We start from the raw sequence: 19,475 nt of genomic DNA on the forward strand, positions 1-19,475 counted from the left end.
TAAGGCCACTTGAGCCCTATGACCTCTCCTGGGTATGGACATCCCAATACCCCCAGGCCCAAAGTCACATACACACCCCAATACCCCCAGACCCAAGATCTCACACACACACACACCTCTAAGAGCCAGTATAATTTTTGTTTTGGGGCCATACCCAGCAGCGCTTAGGGGTTACTCCTGGCAGAATCGGGGGACCATATGGGATGCCGGGAATCAAAGTAGGTCCGTCCTGGGTTGGCTGCGTTCAAAGCAAACGCTCTACCATTGAGCTATCCCTCCAGCCCCTAATTAATTCTTCAGTTTTGGAAATCACCACACAACATCCGAATTGTGTAATTTCATTTATTCATGTCACACATGAATCAAGCATAGGGTTACAGGGGTCCCTCGATGCATGGGACTGTTCGGACCTGGAGGTTTTTCTTGTTCTAGGCCATTTTCTAGCATTGATGGGCCTCCCATGCCTAAAGGCACCCACTTGCCCCATGACTCTTACACAAGAGATTAGTGTTTGCAGGTGGAACACAGTCAGCAGAGGGGTTCCTGAGGGTCTCCTGGAGGCGGAACTGCTTTCTGTAACTTGAGTGAGCTGCCAGGGTCTTCTGTGGGGCAACAGGGAGGACACTACACTACACTACACTGTCTCGTATAAGGTAGTCCCTAATGGGAGCCTACAGAGGCAAGGCAAGAACAGCGGCCAGGCCAGCTCCAGGATTCCAGAAGGCCCTCAGCAGCGGAGGAGCCAACCTAGTCAGGTGTCTCGGCGCTGGCACAGGTTGCTTATCACATGGCAATAACAAGGCAAGCTACTTGACCAGGTGCTGCACCTGAACACAGTAGGATGCTAGCCAGCGAGGCAGTGTGGCACTGCAGTGGCTGTAATGGGGGGAGGGGACAATTCCCTCAACCCCATCAGAAATCTGACTCAGAAACTGGAGCTCCTAGTCACACATCAAAATTCATCATGAATTAGGGTGCTTGCTTTATACATGGTTAACCCAACTGCGTTACCTTGGCATCCCATATGTTCCATCAAGTACTGCCAGGTATGGCACCAAAAAATAAATTCATCTTGAATTAGATTTTGCCCATCACTTGGCTATGTATCAGCTATGGAGGGCATGAGAGGCTTATGATGGCCTTGGCAAGAGTAAAGGGAGTGTCCAGGGCCCTGCTGGGTGCGGAGACCCCACAGTGGACCCAGGGCCAGCACTGGCTCCACAAACGCCTTCCTGGCAGTGTTTACTTGGGCATGCTTCAATTTCTCGAGCCACCTGTCTTCAGTTGTGGGCTTTAGGCTTCGTTTCTCTCAGCTGCCTTCAGAGGCCTGGGGGATCCTGCTTCCTTGGCTGGTAGGCCTGATCATGGGCCAGAGTGGGGTTCCACACAATAAAACAAGTCTGGAACAGGGCTGCCTAGGGAAATAAACTTCCAGGAGGAAAAAAGGGTCAGGAGCTTTCAACCTGTGGTTGATCTCCCTGCCTGAAAACCAAGGACCTTCATTAAATATAACGGGGGTTGGACGTAGGGCGGCAGGCTGAGTAGGAAGTGCAGGCAAAAGACTTCTCTTGAGGGGACAGAGAGGACAGAGGGGACAGTAGGTAGGACGTATGCCTTGCACACGGCCAACCCTGGTTTGATCTCCGGCATCCCATATGGTCCCCAAGCCTGCCAGGAGCAATTTCTGAGTGCAGTCAGGAGTAACTCCTGAGCAACCCCAAAAATAAAACCAACTTATTTCCCTCTAGGTATGCTTTTTACATATAAAAAAGGGGGTAAGTAAGGAAGATGTAAGAAGCTATGAAAGTTCTTTGTTTTGGATAAAAGTTGCAGAGCAGGGCCAGTGCAGTCACCCACTGAAAGCATGAGGCTCTCATATGTCAGCACCCAGCTCTGCGCACTGTTTGTCGGAGATGTGGGAGGCCAGAGAGTCAATGATGTCCAGCAGCAGCTGCTGACTCAGTGAGCGCAGTGTGGGCAGCTTGGAGACCTGTGGGAGACAAGCAGAGGACTGGATCTGGTTAAGTCCAGTAGCTTAATGAAGACTTCTAAAGGGGCCCACCAACTCAGAGCTTAGGTTGCTCTGAGGATGGGAAAAGGGGTGGGCAGCTGGGTAGTGGGCAGTCAGTCCCAGGCCTGCCACAGAAGATGGCCTGAGTCCAGATGGGGAGCCAGGCCTGTGGGTGGAGCCTCACCTTGGTGAACTGGTGCACGATGATGTGCAGGCAATGCCGTTTCATGTCCAGCGCCTGTGTCTTATCTGCCGCCTCCAAGATCTAGAACGGCAGAGGCATGAGGAATTGCCAGCTTCACCCACCCCCCTGCTCAGAGGCCCAGGGAGCTCCAAGGTCTGGAAATGGGGAGCATGAGGGGCTGAGTCCCCGAGCACCTGTAGCACATTCTGCACCGTCACATTCATCTCCAGGTTCTGCTTGCAGTAGGCTTGCAGCCGGTTGTTGTAGAAGCCATAGTAGTAGGGGGCCGCAAACAGGTAGCTGGAGGCTGGTTAAGGAGCTGTGGACCAGAGGAGCACCCACCCACTGGCCACCTCCACCCAGATGGCTGAACTCAGAGGCTACCAGGGACTGAGAAAACCAGAGGTGGCTATTCCTTCCTACTGGCTTCTGACCCCACCCTGAGGTATGGTCTCAGGGCTTCTATCCACAGAGAATGTGGGTTTGTGGGGTGTCTGTGGGGTTGTGTATAGGGGTGAGAGTATAACAAGCTGTGTCTCTGTGTGTGTGTATCTGCAGAACCACCTCAGTGGTTTACCCCACTCAAGTCACACTGGGTCCACAGGGAAGCCCAGAGACAGCAGGGCACCCAGCTTCATAGAGTCCCCAGGGGTTGCTGAGACCACCCAGGGCATACCCTTGAGGGCAAGGATGCAGTGAGTCCTCGGGCGGCATGTTGACCTCACCATAGTAGATGTAGCGCAACATGGACTCGAAGGCCTGCCTGCTGGGCACCATCTCCCCGATAGAAATGTTCACCTGCCCATCCTCAGGCATGAAGGACCGGAACATGGCCTCAAAGTAGCTGCGGACAAGGGGCAGTTCTCAGATGACACCACCCATCCTGGGGCTACCTGGCCCTGCAGCCACATCCCTCACCTGGAGCGAGCTGCCAGGATGGCCTTGTGGGCTGGTCGTGGGTGCCCATCCAGCAGTAGTGTAATATCACAGAACTCTGCACCAGCCCCTTCCAGGTATGCTTTCATGTCTTGGATCAAAGATGTACCTGGAAAAAGGGAAGGACAGTGAGGAATGCCCTGAGCAGACACCTCCAACCCCAGGGTGACATGGGCCTAAGGGCACTATTTGTGCCCTGGGAAGCCTGGGTGCAACCTTTTCACATCCACCCATATTGCTGCAGTCAGGCCTCTCTCACCAGAGGCCAAAGCACAAGCTTTCTCCTCCTCTTCCTCAAGTACTAAACAGCACTAAGACTGCTGTCCCTACAGTCTCTGATCCCTAAATGCAACTCTGGGCCAGTAATGCCCTGTTCCTCTATTAGCCAGACCAGTGCCTGAGCTGCAAGGCGCCCAGGGCCGCAAGCTCTGCAGGCAGTTTCCATCCGCCCAACTCCACAGGCAGTGCCAAGAGGCTCGAAGTCAGGGATGCACCCTAGTGGGAAGCATTTGCCTTAAATGTGAGGCCTGACACCACGAAGATTAAGTGGGCCAGGGAGGGGGCTCAAAGGGCTGGAAGTGCCTTGCATATGAAGCCCCGAGTTCAACCAGCATCACAAGGTCCACCAAGAACCAATGAACATAACCTCAAAATAAAATAGAACAAGCTGGAGAAGAGTTAAAATGTCTAAGTGCTGGGACCAGAGAGAGAGCATGGAGAAGGGCATTTGCCTTTCATGCAAAAGGACAGTAGTTCAAATCCCGGCATCCCATATGGTCCCCTGTGCCTGCCAGGGGCGATTTCTGAGCACAGAGCCAGGAGTAACCCCTGAGTGCTGCTGGGTATGACCCAAAAATAAAAAAAATAAAAATAAATAAAAAAGTCTAAGTGCCAGTCCTATTTGAAAAAGCAGAAATATGGGCCGGGCGGTGGCGCTAAAGGTAAGGTGCCTGCCTTGCCTGCGCTAGCCTTGGACGGACCGAGGTTCGATCCCCCGGTGTCCCATATGGTCCCCCAAGCCAGGAGCAACTTCTGAGCGTGTAGCCAGGAGTAACCCCTGAGCGTTACCGGGTGTGGCCCAAAAACAAAAACAAAAAAAAATATATATAATTAAAAGAAACCTTAGTAAAATATTGTTTTATAATTTATCCTCAATATCGTTTGATTAGCTTGTTATGCAATATAAATGAAATATCAGATTTTTATTCCTGTGCCCTATCTTAAAATTAATCATATACACCCCCCCAAAAAAAATGGCTGGGAGGCCGGAGCGGTGGCACAAGTGGTAGGGCATTTGCCTTGCACGTGCTAACCTAGGATGAACCGTGGTTCGATCCCTGGTGTCCCATATGGTCCCCCAAGCCAGGAGTGATTTCTGAGCGCATAGCCAGGAGGAGCCCCTGAGTGTCACTGGATGTGGCCCAAAAACAAAAACAAAAAAGCAAGCTGAAGGCATGCTCAGGGCTCAATCCCCATATCACAGAACCACCAAATGCAATCCAGAAGCACCCAGCTAGGAGTAGCCCTGAGCACTACTGGGTGTGACCCCTAGAGAGAACCTCAGAGATAAGTCACTGGCATCCTGAGCACCTCACACCTTGGCCCCTCAGCTGTGCCATCCCATCAGGGCTGGCATCTTAGGTAGCGAACAGGGCTCCTTACCAATGTCTACAGGCTGGTCCGAGGGAGCACGTGAGGGTGGCTGCTGCTTCCGCCGCACAATCTCCACGATGAGAGGGGATGAGAGGTGCTCGAACTCCTTCATCATGATCACCTGGTTGAAGTGGGACTCCTTCACCACGAAGTTCAGGCAGTGCTCCTGGGACAGACAGGCAGGGAAGGTGGGTAGGGTCAGGCCTTGGGCATGCACAGCAGGCCAGGACCCTGGCAAGCCCCACCCCGCACCTTGAGTTGGCTCAGTTCCAGCCTGGCAGCACTCTCACACACAACCAGGACATTCTGGAGGTCCACAGATGCCTCGATGTACTGTCGGCACAGCTGCTCTAGGCGGCATAGCTGGAAGCTCAGGGCTAGCTTGTACACGTCCATGATGAGCAGCACATCTTCCACATGGCCTGTGGGGTGGGGGACCCAGACGGCAGCTTGGCCACAAGCAGGCAGTCGCATGTGATGCCCTGAGCTTCAGGCTGCCCACCAACCGTGGGCCCACCCTGCCCAGCCCTGGCTGACCTTTCCTGGGGTATCTGATCTTGTCTGTGTACAGGAACTGCATGAGCACCTCAAAGGGTCGGGCTTCGGCCTCACGAATGGCCACGCGCAGCAGGGGCAGCTGGACACTGCCAGAGGCCACCCCAGGAGCTTCCTCCTCTGGTTTCTGTGGGGAGAAGGAGAGCTTGAGAATACCCTGATAAATAAAAGGCTGTCAAGGGGCCTGGACAGGGTAGAGCAGGACAGGGCAGGCGCCTTACCTGGGCCAGTCTTTCCCGCACCTGGACGATCTTCCTACGGAGCCAGCGGCTTCGTGCTGTGACGATGGCCATGTGGCCCTGCACACACTCTTCCTTCTGCGGGAGAAACAGTCTGGGCAGAGGGCGCAGGACCAGGAACTCAAGACATATACCCAGGTTATGCTCCTGGGCTAGAGCTGCTACCCACCGGCAGAGAACTCACCTCACCCAGCACAAATTCCACATCGCAGAACTGCCGACTCTCCCACAGCCGTCCATAGTCTTCATGCAGCGTGCACTTGGGATAGCAGGAGAACTGTAGGCCCAAGTCCCTGGGTCAGAAGGCGCATCACTGTCTCTCCAAAACCCTCCACCAAAACTGCCAGACCTCCTAGAGAAGCCTATCTGGCCAACATGGCCCTTGGCGCCTTCCACTCCCTGGGCTTGGTTTCCCAACATCTACCCTGCTGTCCCTCCTAAAGCCTGGGAGGTTGCCATTTGGCCCAGGGTCCAGGAGCCCTACCTGGAAGCGATACATCTCGCCGCTGCGGATGTTGTTGTCCACAGTGCCCCCGAAGATGTACATGGCGTCTGAGATCACAGCAGCCGCATGGAAGAGCCTGCCGCTTGGCAGCTGTGGGAAGAGGGGTCAGGAGGGCGCCGTTCTGCAGCCATTTGGTTAAGGCCTGAGTGGCCAGACCATGAGCAAGGGCACAACATCACTGGCCCAGAGGGAGGGGCAAGAGATAGGTGCAGTTCCTGGGGCATGGCAGGAGTGGGCAAGTGGGCCCCTGTGACACTGGAGTGGGCAGAGCAGGGCTCAGTCCTGCATGCTGTACCTGGGACCAGCTCCTGCTCACTTGCTATGACCCAAAAGAAGTCAAGTGTGGCTCGACTCCGGAATCAGGGTAACCAACTCTCACCTCCGAGGCAGGCGGGGCAGGCTGTCTGGCTGTGGTGGTGCCAAAGTCTAGCCCAAACACCTCTCGGGACTTCTTGAAGCCGCCGCGATCCTCAGAGGCAAGTGCAGGCACCTCCTCAGATGCAGACACTCGTTCAGGCACCTCAGCTCCACCAACCTGGCATGGTCAGGCAGGCAGCAGTCAGTCAAGGCCAGCAGGTGCCCCAAGTCTACCTGCTGTTCCCATCCCAGAGTAACATGGAGTCAGGCTTGGAAGACAGCAGAAACCACGGGACAAGGACTTCTCAGCACGACTGAGACTGCTAGACAAAGGCCCAAATGTGCCACAGCCTGGAACACGAGGGAATGCAGTGAGAGCTCACAGGACAGAGCAGGCTAGACAGACCCAGGCCCAGAGCCAAGCCAGGGCTAAGTGTCCAGGATGTGAGACCCTGGGCTTTTGGGGCTTGCTCCTACTAGCTGGTGGGAGCCCTGGGAACCCCTCCAGCCACTGTGGAGCTTCGGGGAAGGAGGGAGCAGGTGGTGTGGAGACCCCACTAGCCACAGTGGCCTGGCAGCGAGTACCTCACTGTCGGAACTGGGCTGGACCACCTCCCACGTTTGGAAGTCCACGTCATAGCAGTGCAGCTCGTTGGGCAGTGTGTTGTCTGCCGCGCCGCCAAACACATAGAGGTGGCGGTCAAAAGCCACCATGGTGTGGCCGTAGCGCCGCTGAGGAGGTGGGGGGGAGCCCCGGAGCAGGTGCTCGGTGGGGATGCGAGTCCACCTGGAGGGCCATGACCGGGAGTCACTGCCAGGGCCTCTGGTCCCTCCACAGGAAGCACCCCCTGGGCACTGAGGGACCCCCCAACACATTTGCACACACAGATGCATGCACACATTCACAAATACCCACACTCACAATCAGGCACAGACACATTCACACACACCCGTATACACTCATTCACAATTACACATCAATACTCATAGGCAGGCTCATATTCACAGTATCCTGCATAGACACATTCACACACATAATCATTCACAATTACACACACATCTACGCTCACACATTCACACACAATCATGCCCCCACACACTCACACTGATAGCACCTCACACACATACACATCCACATGCACACAGCGCCCCGGATGGGAGGTGCTTTGGGGAGATCAGCCCAAATAAGCGTCCTCTCCAGACACAATGGGTTCTGACTCCAGGCTCCTCTCGGGCACTCACGTTTTGTCCTTAAATTCAAACTGGAAGAGGTTGTTGGTGATCTTGGCACCACTCTGCCCGGAGAACACGAACATCTTGTCCCGGCACACGGCCACAGGAAAGTTGCAGCAGGACGGAGGTATCTCCCCACTCTGGGCCACCTGCCAGGGAAAGAAGGCAGTCCAGTCTGCCTTGTACTCTCAGCATCACCTCGAAGGATACCCTGATCCTTCTCCTTCCTATTTTTGTGGGGAAGAGGCCTCCTCACAGCAACTAATCAATAGGTCCTAGTCTAATGGTGCTGACCTGATGCGGCCATCAGGGCCCACCCAGCGATGTTCAGGCCATGTGACACCAGGGATCAAACTTCCATGTGCCAGACATGCCCTTCTTCAAGACTCCATTGAAAAATGTTTGCAAAACAACTTCTGTTGATTTTTTTTGGGGGGAGTCACACCGGGCAGCGCTCAGGGATTACTCCTGGGCTCTATGCTCAGAAATCGCTCCTGGCAGGCTCAGGGGACCATATGGGATGCTGGGATTTGAACCACCATTCTTCTGCATGCAAGGCAAATACCCTACCTCCATGCTATCTCTCTGGCCCCTGTTGATTTTTTTGTTTTGAGGCCACACGTGATGGTCCTCAGAGAACCATGTTTTGTTGAGAATAGAATTCAGGACTCCAGCACATAAGGCATGTGCTCAGTCTACAAAGCCCCGCCCTATCCCTGCAGAACAGTTTAAGACCCTACCTCACCCACCTAAATGGGCCTGACATGGAAGAACTGGTGTTACAATTACAACAGCAGCAGCCAGAAGCAGTAGTGAGCAGGACCCTACCTAGTGTGGATCTGGGTATGTTCAAACAAGGCAGATAGATAGTTCTCAGCTGTCCCCATCAGCCTGACATCAAAGGTACACTAGTCACTACAGCTGGACTGACTGGGACATGAGGGCTGGTGGCAATGACCAGGGAGAGGCAGGCTGAGGTCAGGGTTGCCCCTCCATTACTCACCTCTTCCCAGCATGTGAGCTCCCGGTCCTGGAGGCCAATGGTCCACATATCATTCAACCTATGTGAGAACAGAGCAGTCGGATGTAATTGGCAAAGGGGGATGACTCAAAACATCTTGTCCTGGGGACTCTTGTCAAGGCCTCAGAGGTGGCCGGCTGCAAGGTGGGCGCTGAGCTGGGACAGAGGGAAGTTGGATCATGAGCTGCTGGTAAGGTAGGGCTTACACACCACATAGTAGTGGCCTCACACACCACGCCCAGGCAGGGGCACTCAGGGCAGGTCAGGCTACTTGCCTGTCACCCCTCCAGGATTGGGGAGAAGACCCTAGTGGGGTCCCATCATAGACTAACAACATATGGACCTCTACAAAGCTGAGGTGTGGGCCAGCAACACAGGCTATGCTTATAGTCAGAAAAAATATACCCCCCCCCCAAAATTAGAGGGGCCGAAGTGGTAGCATAATGGATAAAGCATTTGCCTTGCACATGGCAGACTCAGGTTCAATCCCCAGCATCTCATATGGTCCCCCAAGCCTGCCAGCAGTGATTTCTGACTGCAGAGCCAGGAGTAAGCCCTGAGCACTGCCAGGTGTGCCCAAAATAAACAAATGAATAAATAAATAAATAAATAAATGAATGAATGAAAAGAAAGGATATAGCCAAGTCCATTTTCTAAATTTAGGAGAAAGATGCTGGTAAGCCCTGCAAGACTCACATTCCCTGTGTTGGAGTCAGATAGGGACTCCACTCAGAGGCCCTGACCCCCAGACTGTCCATCTTTTTCTTCCCCACTTCCAGCCAGAGCAGGGCTGTGCAGAGGCCGGGCCACACCCACCTGGCATTGCCATCATAACCAGCAAAGATCCAGAGCTTATCACTGTACACTGTAGCACCGTGGGCCGACCTGGCAACAGGCAACCTGCAGCATGTAGAGATGATGATGAGAGAATGCCAGGGTCCCTCGAGCCTCATCACCCCCAAACCTAGGAAGGGCCAGCGCATGCTATCAAGCCCATATCTACTGGCTCTGGGTTCCTCACTGGGGCTGCTTCCCAGGCTGAGGTTACAAGAAGCTGATAAGGAACAAGGTACCCACAGATGGCACAGAGCCCATCCCAAGAGGGAATGCCTCAGAGCAGGACTCTAAGAGCCCCTCTATGTACTGGGAGGGAGCTCCCAAGTGCCATGAGGCCGTAGACAGCAAGAATGAGCACCAATGCCCACTCCTGCTGCAGGGGACCCCAAGCCTCGAAAAACCCAGCCCTTTATCCTGATGCCCAGGCCCAGCATGAAGCCCTGGCAACACACACCCCCTCCCTGCCCAGGTTCCAGCAGAGCTGCTCACCGCCCCTCGATCTTCCACTCTGTCCACTGGCCCGTTGCAAACTTATATTCGAAGAGGTCATTTTTATTCTTCAAGTTGGAGTTAGAGTAGATGTCTCCTGTGTAGCCCCCTGGGTCGAGAGGGAGAGAGCTGTCACTTCCGAAAGTCGTAGTTCTCAATATCCCACCCTGGCAGGAGGACAGGATCCAATTCATGAAAACACATCCTGATCTTCCCTAGCAGAGCCAGAAGCAGCCCCTGAGAACCAAAACCAACTAACCAAAACACAAGGAAATGCACTCTGGAAGTCTGGGTAATGGCTCCAGGCTCAGCAGCGTATCTTAATGCGTCAGGCCCTGAGTTTGACTCCCAGCATAACATCTGCACTCACCTGCACCAGCACCATCAGGTATGGCCCTGGACACCCTGGAAACCTCCCAAAAACACCACTGGGCTTGAGCAGTGTCCTATTGGCAGGCCTAAGATGAAACTGGCCTGGTTGGCTGTGTATCAATAGGAATGAACCCAGGAACACCACTTGACAGGTCCCACGGTAAATGAATGAAATGAGAAAACGCCTCCCCACATTCCTGGGCTGTGCTCCTGAGCATCTCTGCCTCTTTGCCAGAAATGAGCAGCAGCAGCAGCAGCAGCTCCTAAGCCTGGTGGGCAGGGCCCAGGCACAAAGACAGACAGCTCAACCCTGGGAGCTCAGCTTAAAGGAAAAGCCCAGGAGGGTCCCGAACCTGCAAGCCCAACAGGCAGGAGGCATAAAGGAGGTCGGGAGCCACTCACCAAAGACGAACATGCTGCTCCCGTAGACCACGGCTGAGTGATGGTAGCGGGGGGCCGGGGGGGCCCCAGTGGTGAAGGCCCTGGGCGGGCATAAGGGACAGTGGGAGTCGGAGTCAGTGGGGTCAGACAGAGGTCCACACACTCACAGGAAAAACTCTGGCCTCCCTCTTGCTTCCTTTATTTTTATATTTTGGGGCAAAACCTGTCACATTAGAGCCTTTTAAACAGTGCCAGTGAGGGTATGGCTCAGCAGTTAAGCACCTGCCTCATAAGACCTCACATATGTGAGGTCCTGAGTGCCTCCCTTTAACTCCACACACATACATACACGCACAGAGATCAGCCACCCAGAAGAAAAAAAATGATAGTGAAGTCTCCCAAAACACTAAAAACTTCTATAGCTAACCTCTTTGACAGAAATCTTGTCTGTCTCCTGTGCCTTTTCTATACAGTTGTATGTCTTGAGTAATTTTTATGTTTGTTTTGGAGGGGGGTCTTTCCCAGCATGCTCAGGGGCTATTCCTGGCTCTGTTCTCAGGAATGGTGGTCCTTGGTAAGATCTCATATGACCACATATCTCCACACCAGCTGGGGATTAGAACCAGGGTCAACCATATCAAAACCTCCTATGCTACCTCTCCGACTTTTTTATTTTTTAATTAAAATCAAACATGGGAGTGAGAACAGCGGTAGGGCATTTGCTTTGCATGCAGCCAACCCAGGACAGAACCAGGTTCGATCCCCAGTACCAGATATGGTCCCCGAAGCATTCCAGGAGTGATTTCTGAGCACAGAGCCAGGAGTAACCTGAATGCCACAGTGTGTGGCCCAAAAATCAAAATCAAAATTCAATCATGTAGTATTTATTTTATAAACAGCCTTTCCAGTTTAATAATAAAGTATTAGTCTGGAATTAGTCTGAGGCACACAGCATGCAGCCACATGATGAAAGTTGACTTATTGAATGAAAAACACTGCTGTTGGGGCCAGAGAGGTAACACAGTGGTAAGGCGTTTACACAGCTGATTCAAACAAATGGTGGTTCGAATCCCGGCACCCCATATGGTCACCTAAGCCTGCCATGAACGACAAAGCCAGGAGTAAGGCCTGAGTGCTGCCAGGTATGACCCCCCCCCCCAAAAAAAAAAAGAAAGAAAAAGTAAAACACTACACTACTTTCCTCAGGCTATTCTTTTGGGGGAGGGAACCCTCCCAACATGGCTCTGTGGCCTAGAGTCACTGGGGGACCCCAGGTAACAGCCAGCAGTGCTAGGAGAGTCGATAGGTGCTGGCAATGGGTCAAGTCTTGCTCAAAGGCTTCATCCACAGCCTGTGGATAAAATTCTGTCAGTTTTATACTTTATACTTAATCAAATTTTAGTAAAGGATAAATAGATCATAAAGAGTGATATTTTTGTTGCTGTTGTTTGGTTGGCCCATACCTGGCAATGCTCAGGGCTTATTCTAGACTCTATAGAAGGGTCACTTCCTAGAGGGATCAGGAGTCATTGGGATGCCAAGGATCAAACCTGGGTTGGCCACATGCAAGGCACGAAACCTACCCACTGTACTATCTGGACCCCAAAATTCTAGCATTCTATCATTGACGAATGTGAGTGTTCCAGGGGCCGGAGAGATGGCATGGAGGTAGGGTGTTTGCCTTGCATGCACAAGGACGGTAGTTCAAATCCCAGCATCCCATATGGTCCCCCGAGCCTGCCAGGAGCGATTTCTGAGCATAGAGCCAGGAGTAACCCCTGAGCGCTGCTGGGTGTGACCCAAAATCCAAAAATCAAAAAAAAAAAAAAAAAAAAGAGTGCTACAGAAATAGCTGACTCTTGTGCAAATAGATCCCAGTACCCCCAGGTCCTGGATCCCCACATTCTCTATCAAAGGGGAGGTGAAGACACAGAGGAATCATGCAGCAGCTTAGAGTGCCTTGCAAGCCTGTGGCCACAGGTTCAAATTCCCCTTGCACAAGCAAAAGATCCTGGAAGCTCTGCTGCCTGTGATTCCCAGAATCAGAGAAACTGCTCTTTGCACCACAGACAAGAGTGTGCAAGCACCACAATCACAGTGAGTGCCAACATTAGAAGGTGTGCAAGTGCCAGGCCAGGAGTGCGAGCCCACCTGGAGAGCTCGCCTGGAGAGCTAGCTGCACAACTCAATCAGAGCACGAACCCCAGTGAGAATGTGGGCAAGCACCACAATGGAAGGTGTGCAGAACTCGGTGAGCAACCTGGGTGAGGTGTCCCACACCACCACCATAAAGAACTGAAAGGGATAATCACAAAAATACATTTAAATAGTGTACTAGTAAAAGGGCACTGAGCTAGAGGTGGCTGCCAACACAAGAAAGGGGTGTGTGTGTAGAGAAACTGCACCCCCGAGGACTGCTGGACCGGAAGAATCAATCACAGGGAACCACAGAGTTCTGAGCTCTACAGAAACAGCTGGTCTCCTGAGTCCAGAACCTTTCACACTAGGCCAAACCGCTCCTGGACGGGCACAGGTGGGGCACACAGAATATACACAGGACATGCATGGGGAACATAGGACACACAGGACACACAGAGGGAACATAGGACATACATGGAGAACAAGGATACATAGGACATATACAGGAAACACAGTAGGACACAACAGAACAAACAGGAAACACAGGATACATGAGAAACACTTGAGGAACACAACACATAAACACAAATAGGGAACACAGGAAACATGGGACACATACAGGGAACACAGAACTGGGCACACATAGGGAACACAGAACACGTGGGACACGTGAATAATATGGGACACACATGGTGAACACAGGATCTGCAGACCTGTGAGGAGATCATACAGATGCCCTTCGACCATCCACCAGGGCCCAAAGAGCAACAGAAACCAGGCAGAGAGAGAGAGAGGCTGCGGCTGCTGCTGTGGGCTACAGCCCGGCTACCTCTTTCCTCCAGGGAGTGGTGGCAGTTGCGGCCACCATGGGAAAGGAGAGCTCAGCCTGGGCCACCCACCTGCACCAGGAACAGTCCTTCACGTCAAAGCGCAGGAGGTCATTGAGCATCGTCTTCCTGAAAGAAAGCAAAGACGGGCCGGGAAGGTGGCGCTGGAGATAAGGTGTCTGCCTTGCAAGCGCTACCAAGGAACGGACCGCGGTTCGATCCCCCGGCGTCCCATATGGTCCCCCCAAGCCAGGGGCGATTTCTGAGCACATAGCCAGGAGTAACCCCTGAGCGTCAAACGGGTGTGGCCCAAAAACCAAAAAAAAAAAAAAAAAAAAAAGAAAGAAAGCAAAGAGGACTTTGGCCCCTGGCAGTTCTGCCAGGCAAGTCCCCTCAGCACCCCTAGACAGGAACACCGCTAACCCAGGGATCAAGGAAAACTATCTGGAGGGACTTAGCCCCAACTAGTCCAGGCAACTCATCAATGCCCAAGGGACAAATAGGTGAACATGAAGAAGAGTCCCTGGCTGGAGTGGGCTCCACTCCAAAGCCCCAGACGCTGACTTAGCTCACAAGTCACCCAAGTCTCTCAGCCAGCCTCCCTGCTCCAGTGTCAGTGTGCCCAGCTCTGAAGCTCTGTCACCACAAGGTGGTGCTAACTCACACCCTAGGCCACCAGACCTAGCTGTCATTCTACCCCAAAGCCACTGCAAGTGCTCAGTTAAAAAGACATGATGAGGGGCCGGAGAGATAGCATGGAGAAAGGGTGTCTGCCTTACATGCAGAAGGACGGTGGTTCAAATCCCGGCATCCCATATGGTCCCCCGAGCCTGGCAGGAGCCATTTCTGAGCCTAGAGCCAGGAGTAAGCCCTGAGCACTACTGGGTGTAACCCCCCCCCCCCCGCAAAAAAAAGACATGATGAAAGGGGGTGGTGTTGCTAGGAGGTAATTAAAAATGCTTGGCACTCGAGGGGTTCATGTTTGACAACTCACACTGAATGGTCCCGAGCACCACTAAATGTGGTCCAAAGACAAACAACAAACAAAATCCACACAGCCCTAGTTGGCAAGAGAAGACAGGCCCAGCCCACTAGCACTCCTAAAGAACTCAGTTTCCTCCTCCAGTAGAGGAGCAGAAGCCCAGAAGGGGAAGCCCCCCACAAAGTCCTGGCATGAAGCCAGAAACAGATGTCAGGGTATGCCCACTCCCTAAACCAATCACAGGGACAAGTTCTTTGTACCCAGTCTATCTTTATAAAGTTGCAGCAACAGCACACTTTTGGATACTATTTCTTTTTTGTTGTTGTATTTTTTTTTTTTTTTTTTGGTTTTTGAGTCACACCCAGCAGCACTCAGGGGTTACTTCTGGCTCACTCCTGGCAAGCTCGGAGGACCATATGGGATGCCGGGATTTGAACCAATGACCTTCTGCATGAAAGGCAAACGCCTTACCTCAATGCTATCTCTCTGGCCCCTGTATGTATTTTTTAAAGATTCAAAATTTATCACTTCAATTAATTCTGGAAATGGGCAATAGATTTGTTACCAGAGTTATCAAAAATAGGGGGCCAGGGGCCAGAAGGGTGGTGCTAGCGGTAAGGCGTCTGCCTTGTGTGCGCTAGCCTAGGACAGACCATGGTTCGATCCCCTGTTGTCCCATATTGTCTTCCAAGCCAGGAGTGATTTCTGAGTGCATAGCCAGGTGTAACCCCTGAGTCACCAGAGGTGACCCCCCCAAAAAAAAATAGGGGGCCAGAGTGACAGCATAACGGTACGGCATTTGCTTTGCATGAAACCAACCAGGGACAGACCTGGGTTCAATCCCCAGTATCCCATATGGTCCCCCAACTCTGCCAGGAGCGATTTCTGAGCACAGAGCCAGGAGTAACTCCTGAGTGCTGCCTGGTGAGGCACAAAAACAAAACAAAACAAAACTGTTATCAAAAACATAAGTTCTTTGAAGTTCATGTAATATTATATGGTCAATTGATACTACTTGAATTTCATTCACAATAAAACATTCCTGTCTGTAATGTTAAAGTGAATGATAAATTAAGATGATAAAGTAAAAAAAAAAAAACAAAGAAACACAATTTCCCTTAAAACACACAACCAATGGGCCAAGTTCACTCTGGCTCATCGTTCAAGCCTTTCTGTAGAAGGGCTTCCTTGACTGCAGCAGACTTCCTTCTTACCCTGAGCAAGACCCTGTCTTGCTGATACCCAGCCCAGCCCTTTCCCTCCCTGCAGGACCAGGTCCTGGGTGCCGCTTCACAGGGAATCACGCCACAAATGTCCATGCTAGGTGCCTTACTTTTCACCAAAGAAAACAGACACAACCAACCGAGGACAGTTCATTGGAATGGAGACAAACCCATTACCAAAACACCAGTCTTTTGATAATGTTTTGTTGTTTTTGTGCCACACCCAGCAGTACTCAGGAGTTACTCCTGGCTTTGCACTCAGATATCGCTCCTGGCAGGCTTGGGGAACCATACAGGATGCCATGGATGCCATGGATGCCATGGGTCCATCCGGGTCATCCACATGCAAGGCAAATGCAAATGCCCTACTGCTGTGCTATCTCTCCGGGCCCAGTCTTTTGAATTTTTTGCTTCTGTATCTGTGAGGACACACCCAGAAGTTCTAAGTAGTCTGATAGTGCCAGGGATTGAACTCGGATTCTTGTGCATGCATGGCAGGCGCCACTGACCCACAAGCTATCTCCCCAACCCCTGGATGTGCTGTTTTCCAGACTATGTACACTCAGGAAAGAAGGACATTTCCATGGTCAGGAAAGCAGGCTGCATATTGTACTAATTAATGTCTAGATGCGAGGTGGAGCTGCAGAGTCATGAGGATTCTCCCTGCCCGGTGCAAACACCCTAATGCCCAGACTCACCCATTGTCTCCACCAAATACATAAATTGCATCTTTATAGGCTACCACCGTGTGCTTGCTGCGTCTGCAAAGAAAGGAAGATGGAGAGAGAGCATTAATGCCATGAAGGAACTCCTCCAGGGAGCAGTCAAAGAATGAGTTTAAGCAAAGGAGGATGGTTAAGATCCAGATCAATGCTAAGATCCACAGGGACCCATTATAACACCAGCACCCCAAAGGACCCTAATATGGGGATCACTAGCACTGCCTTGATTCTCTCAATTCCATACTTACTTGCAAAGCATCTGGGAACCCCAAACCCAACTCAACTACCCCTTGCATCCCTTGCACCCTTCCAGGTCTCACCCATCATCATCATCAGATCAGAGCACACGCGGGAACACCATGTCCCGGCCTCACCCTGAGACCCCCGAACATCCATCAGAGACCCTTTCCCGTCCCCACAACAATTCCTTTAACCCCTACCGTACCGGGCCCCCACGAATTCGTCGCAGGGCGGGAGTCGCCGCCAGCGATGCACAGTCTCGAAGGGCCCAAAGTTGAGGGTCAGGTACTCGACACTGTCAGAGCAGCTGTGATCAAAGTCCACGCTCGGGGCTACCTTGGATCGCGCTCCTCCTGCCAGAGTCCCAGCCCCAATGGGGCCTCCGGAGCTCACCGGCCCAGCCATCTCGTGTCTACCATGCCCGACCGTCCACCAGGTCCTGGGGACGGGAGGCCACCGCCCTGGGCCACCCAAAAGAACTACATTTCCCGGCAAGCCCCGCGCGAGAACTACACTTCCCAGCAAGCACCGCGCCGACGGCGGGGCACTTCCGGCCCGCGCGTCCCAACCGGCCTAAACGCCCCTCTCGTCCAGACGGCGCCGGCAGCCACCGCACCGGCGTCTCTGTGTCGGGGTGGGTGCGTAGCATTTCCCGCAAAGTCCGGGCGCCCAGTTTCCGCCCCCCTCCGCTCCGAGGAGCGCTACTTCCGGCCCCCCAGCTCCGTTTAAGGAGAGCTTGCTTGCACTCGCCCGGCTCCGGCCAGGCCCACGCCTCCCGGAAATGGGAGGCACTTCCGGCACGCCCCCTGTGCGCATGCTCGCGAGTCCGCCGCTCCCCCGACTCCGGAAGGAAGGTTCCGCCTGCTTACCAGAAGCCCATCAATCTGTCTTTCGTTGCTAAGGCCCCAAGTCTTGCTCGCTAATGCCCTCATATTCATCTTTTTCCCCCTTTAGGAGCGGTTGGGGAACCATGAGGTGCCCTGGATCCAACTGAGGTTTCAAATCATGCAGCTTATTTTGTTTTTATTATTCAAATTATTTTAATTTTAAATTATTTTATTTTTAAATTATTTTAATTTAATTATTCAAATTGTTTTTTATTATTCAAATTATGCAGTTTGTTTTGTTTTGTTTTGTTTTTTTGAGGGGTGCCCACACTGGGGATGCTCAGGGTTTACTCTTGGCACTGCACTCAGGAATGACTCCTGCCTACTCCGGGAAACCTATAGGGTGCCAGGTATCAAGCCCTGGGCGGCTGAATGCAAGGCAAGCTGTACTATTGCTCTGTCTCTCTCAATCATGCTTTTTCGTTTGTTTTTTGTTTTGTTTTGTTTTGTTTTTTTTTTGGTTTTTTGGTCACACCCAGCGGCACTCGGGTTCATCATGCTTTTGAAATCGTGCAAATATGAGCTGGAGAGATAGCACAGTGGGTAGGTAGGTCTTTTGTGTTGCACATGCTGGCCAATTCGAAATTGATCACCGGCATCCCTTATGGCACTTCCTGAGCACCACTGAGAAATTTATGAGTCCAGAGTAAGGAGTTACCCCCACTGAGCATCGCTGGGTATGGCCCCCAAACCAAACACACAAAATACCTGCTTAATAACAGAGTCTGGGCTTCACCAGCCAAATGGTAGCTCAGGAAGTTCTGAATGCCATGAGAAGCATGAGGCTGTCTCATGACCCTGCTCATAAATCTTGAGTAAGCAGGGCCGGGAAGGTGGCGCTAGAGGTAAGGTGTCTGCCTTACAAGCGCTAGCCAAGGAACGGACCGCGGTTCGATCCCCCGGCGTCCCATATGGTCCCCCCAAGCCAGGGGCGATTTCTGAGCACATAGCCAGGAGTAACCCCTGAGCGTCAAACGGGTGTGGCCCAAAAAAAAAAAAAAATCTTGAGTAAGCAAATGCCCCCAAGTTGTCAGTCTGTGCTACCGCTGATCCTATAAAAAACATTTCCTGGATTCCAGAGGTTTCCTTCATGGTGCAGACCCGGATTCAATTCTTGGTACCACATGGATGTGGAAAAAAAATTTTTTTCCTGTCTCAAGTTCTTGACAGTACCCACAACCCTTCTCCTAGGATTACCTTTCCTTCAGACTCAAACTCGAGGCAGAGCTATTGTACAGCAGGTATAGCACTTGCCTTGCACACAGCTAACTAGGGTTCAATCCCAGGCATCCCATACGGTCCTCCAAGCCTACCAGGAGTGTTCCCTAAGTGCAGAGCCAGGAGTAAACTCCGAACACTGACTGGTTCGATGGCAGTGGTTTATCAGAACTTATTAATGTTAGTATCACAAAAGTTGGTATATAAACCCCCCCACTGTTCAATTTGACTGTTTTAAAAAGAAAAAAATAAAAACTCTGAACACTACAAGGTACTCTGTCCCACCCCTGCCTACCTCCAATCCAAATCCAAAACACTGGAGAAGCCGGCTAGAAGCAGGGCTACCTCTTTTGAGTACCCACAGGTAGAACTTTTTGATGTGGTGCTGATCATTCTATGATTGTACCCGGGTCACCATTTTCCACCTCATGAGTGTTTGCCCAATTACAGTGAAGTCACACAGA

General features: G+C 52.2%; 1 protein-coding gene across 2 annotated transcripts; it reads right to left on the bottom strand.

The window, feature by feature from the left end:
- Positions 1-1,832: 1,832 nt before the first annotated feature.
- Positions 1,833-17,679, bottom strand: LZTR1 (leucine zipper like transcription regulator 1). Of its 2 annotated transcripts, XM_049790655.1 has the most exons (21): positions 17,112-17,679; positions 16,643-16,705; positions 13,812-13,868; positions 10,795-10,874; positions 10,021-10,129; positions 9,511-9,594; positions 8,677-8,734; positions 7,683-7,822; positions 7,026-7,227; positions 6,463-6,618; positions 6,063-6,173; positions 5,763-5,855; positions 5,561-5,656; positions 5,322-5,466; positions 5,037-5,206; positions 4,794-4,950; positions 3,114-3,240; positions 2,890-3,039; positions 2,390-2,495; positions 2,196-2,276; positions 1,833-1,990 (listed from the first exon to the last, which is right to left on the bottom strand). In XM_049790655.1, the coding sequence occupies exons 1-21, from the start codon at positions 17,309-17,311 to the stop codon at positions 1,874-1,876; spliced, it is 2,502 nt and encodes an 833-aa protein (XP_049646612.1). In that variant the 5' UTR covers positions 17,312-17,679; the 3' UTR covers positions 1,833-1,873. The 2 variants fall into 2 exon arrangements, with proteins under 2 accessions (XP_049646612.1, XP_049646611.1); XM_049790654.1 differs by lacking the exons at positions 1,833-1,990; positions 2,196-2,276; positions 2,390-2,495 and having other exon boundaries at positions 2,777-3,039; positions 5,561-5,653.
- Between the last annotated feature and the right edge of the window lie 1,796 nt (positions 17,680-19,475).

This window comes from Suncus etruscus, chromosome 17 (genome assembly GCF_024139225.1).
Source record: "Suncus etruscus isolate mSunEtr1 chromosome 17, mSunEtr1.pri.cur, whole genome shotgun sequence".
In the NCBI taxonomy this organism is placed as follows: domain Eukaryota; kingdom Metazoa; phylum Chordata; class Mammalia; order Eulipotyphla; family Soricidae; genus Suncus; species Suncus etruscus.